The following is a 7,531-nucleotide window of genomic DNA, read 5'->3' as shown; positions in this document are numbered from 1 at the left end:
TAACTTGTAGTTAGGTAATATTCCAGTAATATAACAGTACTTCTACTTGAGTACAGATTTCCAGTATTCTTTCCACCACAGCTTAATATCCCTCCTCACCCGTGAAGCCTTGTGACTGTCGGTGCTGCTGCTCCGTCATGATCCCTGAACGCTGCCTCGTCCCTCTATCTGTTGCAATAAGAAAGAAAGAAATATTAAGAGTAAATTAAAAACAGTAATTCTGACATAGCTGTGGGGATTCACTTGTCTTATCCTATAAATATTTCTTTAAGCACTTAATATCCTTCCTCACCTGTACCCTAAATTTCTTGGATGAGAGGTGAAACGTCTTCAAGAAGCTCAAGCAAGTCCAGCTGCCTACGAGTTAAAAAGCATGTTCCATCTTTAACCTCGTCCCTTTCAGAGATCAATTTTTTTACTACTCACTGAACTGTTTACAGTAAAGAACATTTTGACCAAGGTGCCCAAAATCTTTCATGCCCATTGGACATTTGTGCCAAATTTGAAGAAATTCCCTCAAGCTGTTCTTGCGTCCACGAGAATGAGATGGAAACAAAGTCACAGTGACCTTGACCTTTGACCATCAAAACTAAGCAGTTCATCGTTGAGTCCAAGTGGACGTTTGTGCCAAATTTGAAGAAATTTCCTTGAGGCGTTCTTGAGATACCATGTTCACAAGCATGGGACAGACAACATGTCTCACTCCAACCTCGTCACATGTCCACGTTTGGTCATGGACTTTCCACGTCCACATATGGCGTCCAAGGTACCCTGGGTGTGTTGGTTGTTGACGTTCTGGGACGCCGTGTCAACTTCAGCCTGTTAGATGCATTGTCTGTTTTCAAAATACACTTCTGTTTTCACAGAGAATTTAACATAATATGCAATCTATTTCAAAATAAAAGCACTACATCGGTACACCATCACAAATTGATGTTTTTTTTTCCTTCAACAACAAAAACACATGGTTGGGCATAGAAACAAAGAACAGGGTTTGACTTTAGAATCTTACAGGATGCTAACACCGCTCTCTAATGGGCGGTATACACTGAACGATTTTGGGCTGTCCCAGATGAAAAATGGCCATCGTGGGAGAAACGTGGCGATATCTTTGGTCGTGGCTCTAAAATGGTGGTCTTACATCGCACTGTGAGACAGGTTCAAGGACGGCCGTTGTCAACGTCTTGCGACCAAAGATAACCTGAGATAAAATTCTGACAGTGTCAGAAATTTAGGATGACTATCTCACAGTGTGACAGCTGCTACGACCGCACAGTGTATAGAGGGCATAAGGTGAAAGTCAGTGTTTGTTGGACCCATCAACCACCGAGTCAGACTTTCACCATCTTAAATTTGGTCCTTGTCCTGCCGCATTTCCCCCTGAAGCCGCCGGGCACTGTTAAACTATAGCAGCAACTGACAAGTATCATGCCGACATTAAAGGATGCCTTTTTCCGTCAGTGTCTGATACAGCGAGTCACTGCCCAAGCGCCGGATTACGATGACTTCGGAGTGAAACCGGACTTGGACAGACAACCCAAAAAGATATTGCCTCCGTATGCCATGGCTATCACAAACTGTGAGAGAGATGAACTTCAACTTGAGAGAAAATTGATTTTTATGGGGAGGAGCCTGTCGACACTGAGTAAACCAGAGCTGGATCCTGATTGGCTGTTGCCTTCTTCCACCTCCTTCTGGTGTGCACCCTGCAACAGCTTTACAAGGAGCTGAGGAGTTGACGCACCACATTCTGCACCGAGAGGAAACACCACAACAGGTAGGACACTCTGAGTGTGTGTGTGTGTGTGTGTGTGTGTTTACTGAAGGTCTGGGGACAAACATCAGCTAACACAGACACAAACATCCAAAACCTTCAACCATTAAATCTTAACGGTGGTGCTGGAGGAAGTGTTCAAAGTTAAAGTGCTGCACCCAAAACTTATGTCCAGCAAAATTTACTGAAAGTGAAAGTGTGAAATCAAGTGTTCCCTGCTGTCATTCTAATGTACAGTTTTAGCCCACTAACTATCCCACTATTGGCAATGGTACTACTGTACTTTCAATAAAGCAATCGTACTACCAAATTCACAGTTTTTCCAGTTTACATTTTGTTTTTCTCTCTCTCTCTCGCACACCCAAAATAATTTGAATTCTGGCATCCTGCTTGCAACTCACTTAATCCAAACTCCACCCAGTTTCCTCTCTGAGTCAGACTTTGGTCTTGTGTTAAAGTGAAAATAAAATCAACATCCTGCCTGAAACGACCTCAGGCTGTTGAATCTGTCCACAGACAAACTTTTTAAAAACTACAAAGACAACAGAAGAAGAAAGACGTTAAAGATTTGGAGGAAGAAAAACAACTAAACTGATATTTTAACTCAGTTTGACTCATAATCAAATTATTAAAATTAGATAAAGAAACTAAAATATAATTTGTTGTTATGTTACTTTATTTTAATTTTTTTTCACATTTCAAATATTGTTTCTTATCATCAGTTTTATTCAAAAAGGTGAAAAAAATGCTCAAAAATATTAAATCTTATATTTCCGTCTCTCTTCTGTTTCTGTTCTTGTTAGCATGATGTTTTAAATCGTACTTCAGCTGTTGGTCAAACTGCAGTTTTTCACTTAAATAAAGTTTTGGCTGTTTCCGGTCTAGCGGGCGGATACTCTGGATCTGACAGATGCTCGTAAATTCATTGACCGGTTTCAATTTTTATTTTTGTTTCCCAGGTCAACATGTCGTCCATCCCAGATCTGATCAAGAAGAAGAGAGACGGAGGAGAGTTCACTGACGAAGACATCGTAACCTTCATCCGCAGTGTTACAAACAAAACTATACAGGATTGTCAGACAGGTACGAACTGTTGAACTCAAACACTAACACACCGTCCTGAGGTCATTTCATCACCTGCGTCTCCCCTCTTCTTCCTCCGTGAAGGCGCCATGCTGATGGCGATCTGGCAGAAGGGAATGACCGACAAGGAGATCGAGACCCTGACCAGAGAGATGATGCTGTCAGGGGAAGTGATGTCATGGCCGAAGGAGTGGGCGGGGCTGATGGTTGACAAACACTCAACAGGAGGAGTGGGGGATAAAGTCAGTCTGGTGTTAGCGCCTGCGCTAGCTGCCTGCGGCTGTAAGGTACACCTGCCCACACACACATCACACCTGTATGTGATCTGCTCAGAGACAGATGGACATGTTGTACCCACAGACTGTATGGTGACCAAATATGGTCAGTTTGGCTCCACGGACCAATGAGTGATGTCATGGTGGGCACGTCCACTTCTTTGGACAGGGTATGGTCGTATGTCTATGATGTCATAATAACCTGAGGTGTGTGTTTGTCAGGTGCCGATGATCAGTGGGCGGGGCTTGGCTCACACAGGAGGAACTCTGGATAAACTGGAATCAATTCCAGGATTCAACATCCACCAGTCATCAGCTCAGGTGCAACTAACTATAAAACATGTACAACTCTGTGACGACGTTAGAAAATATTTAGCCAAGACAGCAGTGTGGACATTAGACTAATATATCAATCTGTTCATCCTCTGACTTTTTATTTGTGGCCATCATCTGGTCTAAATTTGTCCAATATGACCACAGAAGAACTGAGATGGTGATAATGGTAAAGCCAAACGTCAGCATGTTGGCACTGAGCTCAGAGCACCATGAAGTCTCAGGACTGTCTTATTGTGTAATCAGCTCAGTACAGCTGCAGAATGAATACTCAGATCTTTAGTTGTTCAGCCACTACCCTGACTAAGTACATGTTTTGTATGATGAGTACTGCAGGGCTCCTGAGTTCAGCTGAGGTCACTTGCTGCCTTCAAATGGGACCTGGCTATCACATGGGAAGTCGTGAACATTATTAACGAGAGCAACATAGTAGTTACAAACCATCCGCCAACACATGAACTTCTATGGTGTTCGCCATTTCTGTCAGCAAATGTCAAGCCCAGTGATGCAGAAGCTGTGCCGATCACCCGGGTAATTTCATACCACAGAACTCAAACTGAGCAACTTTCATAGTAATTCACCTTCAACACTGTATCCAGGTCTCTCAATACATCCATGGTTCATATGGACTTTTCTCCCGAACACGTGAGAAACATCTACCTGCAGAGCTGGAGAGCCGCTGTTTTAGATGTGCGCATGCACGAGTTACAGAGCCTCAGTTTTATGTTGTACGACGGAGATTGCTAAATGTATATTTAAAATCCTTGTTGTAAAAATACTGTTAGCCTTGTGTTGACAACTGCTTGTTTGAAGTGGAAGTATTAAACTTTTCCACTAGCTAGCACACTCGCTCACTAGCTAACGCTGTCTGCCTGTCAACATAAAGGTGCGGACACACCAAACCGACATCAAAGAACTAGCGGCGACGAAAGCCAACTGTTGCGTTGAGAGAGTGGTACATCCTGTCAGCCGAGGGGTTTCCTATCTGTGCAGCCGAGCACCGCAGCACCCTCCGGTCATGCTGCGGCTATCGCTCCCAGCTAGCTCCGGCTCTCCGTTCGGATTCAAATGGAGAGCTGGGGCTAGCTCAGAGACTAGCGGAGGCTAACTGGCTGTGCTTCCCTCCGGTCATGCTGCGGCTAACGCTCCGCTAGCCACTCCCAGCTAGCTCCGGTTTGTTATTCAGGTTAAAGTGTGAAGAAACAGCGGGTCTGTGGGGCAGCTGAGTGAAGTGGAGCCTGAGGAGGAAGCACCGGTTAGCCCCGGTTTCACTACAGGCAGATTCACTCGCTACAGGGGCGAGGAAATAAAACCTGAACAGCCAATCAGAGTGATCTCTCTCACCGACAAGCTCCGCCACCGATTCAACATGCTCAATCGGCCGAAAAGCCGCCGACGCCTAAGGGCCGACGGTGCGGGACAAACCGCAAAAACTAGGCTGACAGATGCTCACCGACGGCCCGACTTTGGTCGACGGCCGACCGTCGGCTTGGTGTGTCAGGGCCTTAAGACAGAAAATGCCAACTTTCATCACGGTCCATTTTAGGAGGACCACTGAAGGAAACATGTCCTTTTTTAAAATTATCAAACGATGGATCATAGATGTTTGTTTCTGGCTGCAGCGTTAGCTCGCTTAAAAGTTTTCTATTTCCACTGTAAAATGTCAGTTAAAAACGTTGCCGTCTAATACTTTGACTTGGATTAGTCCACTGTCCACTAGTCCCTGTCCACCCGTCTGGAGGACAGGGACACGAAACCCCCAGGGAAAAATCTGACAAGGCCCTAAGCAGCCTCCAGCAAACCCAGCAGACACAGGCTGTGCACTGCTCTGCTGATAGAAGAACCAGAGGGAGGGCGGGACATCGGCAGGACGTCGGCGGGGTCTGTTGCTGTTCATCCAGCTTCCACAGACCCCTGGACATGGAGCTGTGGACTGTCATTTGTACCCCCGGGGGTTTCATGGCCCTATTTCCCGGACAGGCAGACGTGTTCCTCCAGACCATCCAACCTAGCCCTGACACTCAACAAAGTATCAAGAGATGGCAACGTTTTTTAATCAACATTTTGAAGTGGCAATAGACGACTTTTCAGCTAACTCAGCTAGTGTGCTAACTGCGCTAGCTAATACTGTCAGCCAGAGACAAACAACTATGATTCACTGTTCGTTAATTGTCCGATAATTTAAACAATGTTTTCTCGCGATGGTGATGTTGAAGTTAATATATTCCGTTATGACTGGGGAGTTGATTCGCAGATGCTAGCTAGTGTTAGCATAGCTAGCTAGTTGAAATGTTGACTACTCCCACTACTGCTGGGACTGACTGGATTAAAAACTAATAAGTGCTTGACTGGTTAGGGATTGTGAGCCTCTGATTGGCCACTTTAAAAAATGACTGACACATACCCCGCCCTCTCAAACTTGCACACATTTAAAACGACGGAACACTACAAACATGACCTCATCTGAAGGCGGCAGCTGTCGGACGAAGAAGAACAGCACAAGTGCTAAACTGTGCAGAGAAAGAAGAGCTGCAGATGAATCAGAGCTGCATGATGGTCTATAAACTGTCTGTAAATAGTAAAAAATGGCCGTCACAAACTCCTGGAATCAAAGGTGACGTCTGACCATCAGGCCAAAGATATTTATTTTATACAATCACAGAATCATGTGATTCAATTACTTAATTCTAACAGCAGCGTTTATTTGACCTCCACGTGGTTTGGTTCCTAAAATGTTTGGTTTATTCACGACAGTGGAGATAACGGCAGTGACAGAGGAACTGAGACATAATCACTCATGTTAACCAGCATGTTTGAATGTTTGTCTCATGACAGCAGGACTTTGGCTCCACAAGTGTTGATTTATGACAGACGTTTACTGATCAACAGAAAGCAAACAACAAATACTCCGTGACATTAACCCGTCCAGCTATGAGCCTCGTGAAGTCTCACAGTAGCTTAAAATATGTATGTATGTATCTACTGCACATTGTTTTAGAATAATTGGGACTATTTGATGTGAATAGTTACAAAAAAGAGTAATAGGTACCACACTGTGAAAACACTCCACTGCAATAAAAGTCCTGCAAATAAAAAATCTGACTGAAGTAAAATATGTTTCAGCAAAATGTGCTTTAAATAAAAGTCAGTATGTTTCCTGGTCTATGTGATGTTTGTGGGTTATAAGTGCTGAGGTGTGATACTTTAACTGTACATCTGTATTATACATAAACTAACAGTAGTTTCACGGTGCAGATCCTGAAGATCCTGGAATCAGTGGGCTGTTGCATTGTGGGTCAGACGGAGATATTGGTTCCTGCAGATCGGGTCCTGTACACCCTGCGGGACGCCACCAGCACCGTGGACAGCCTACCACTAATTACTGGTAATGAACTGGTTTAACTGACATTATATAAACCAGGGCTGCTCGATCATGGCAGAAATCATGATTGTGATTATTTTGGTCAATATTGAAATCACAATCACTGGAAATCAATTTTTTTTTGTAGTTTTCATAATTGTTTGAAGCCAAAATCATAACTGAAAATAAACTTTGATAATCGCCCAGACCTAATATCCACTTGTATAAACTACTGAATCAGCTGTGTTGTCAGCTGACATACTGACATATTAAAATGTGTGTTTGTTGTTTGAGGCTCCATCATCTCAAAGAAAGGAGCCGAGAGTCTGAAAGCTCTGGTGCTGGATGTGAAGTTTGGACGAGCTGCTCTGTATAAAGACTTGGCCAGTGCTAAAGAACTCGCACAGTTAATGGTAAGTACATTATGAGTATTAATCATACTAAGATTTATTAACCTCTTGTACTCCACCCCCATTCTGTAGCAAAAACGCCTAAAATGACATACCCAAATTAAAATGACTGTAGCTTCTGAACCGCTCTGACTACATGCATGCATGAGGTCTTGCCAGAAAGAAAACTCTCTGAAGTTTCTTGTGAAAGTGTCAGAAACACTCTAGGTGATACAGAGACAGAGTAATGGGCCTCTGAAGTCAGTAAAAAGTTGAAGATTTTGCCTAAAATAAAATAAAAAATGTTTTTCAGGAT

The 7,531-nt window shown here is 43.7% G+C and overlaps 1 protein-coding gene across 1 annotated transcript in view; it reads left to right on the top strand.

Annotated features, from left to right (window-relative positions):
* The first annotated feature begins 1,700 nt into the window (after positions 1-1,700).
* tymp (thymidine phosphorylase) overlaps positions 1,701-7,531 on the top strand; it is a 13,384-nt gene continuing 7,553 nt past the window's right edge. The window contains exons 1-6 of the mRNA XM_050038322.1: positions 1,701-1,777; positions 2,734-2,857; positions 2,942-3,144; positions 3,355-3,453; positions 6,721-6,850; positions 7,121-7,239. Of these exons, the coding sequence (XP_049894279.1) occupies positions 2,740-2,857; positions 2,942-3,144; positions 3,355-3,453; positions 6,721-6,850; positions 7,121-7,239 (669 nt within the window). The 5' untranslated portion in view covers positions 1,701-1,777; positions 2,734-2,739. The remainder of the gene's footprint in view (positions 1,778-2,733; positions 2,858-2,941; positions 3,145-3,354; positions 3,454-6,720; positions 6,851-7,120; positions 7,240-7,531) is intronic.

The sequence above is a fragment of the Epinephelus moara genome, chromosome 24, assembly GCF_006386435.1.
Source record: "Epinephelus moara isolate mb chromosome 24, YSFRI_EMoa_1.0, whole genome shotgun sequence".
NCBI lineage: Eukaryota > Metazoa > Chordata > Actinopteri > Perciformes > Serranidae > Epinephelus > Epinephelus moara.
Note: the sequence above shows the minus strand (reverse complement) of the source record. Positions and strands in the feature narration are given on the sequence as shown.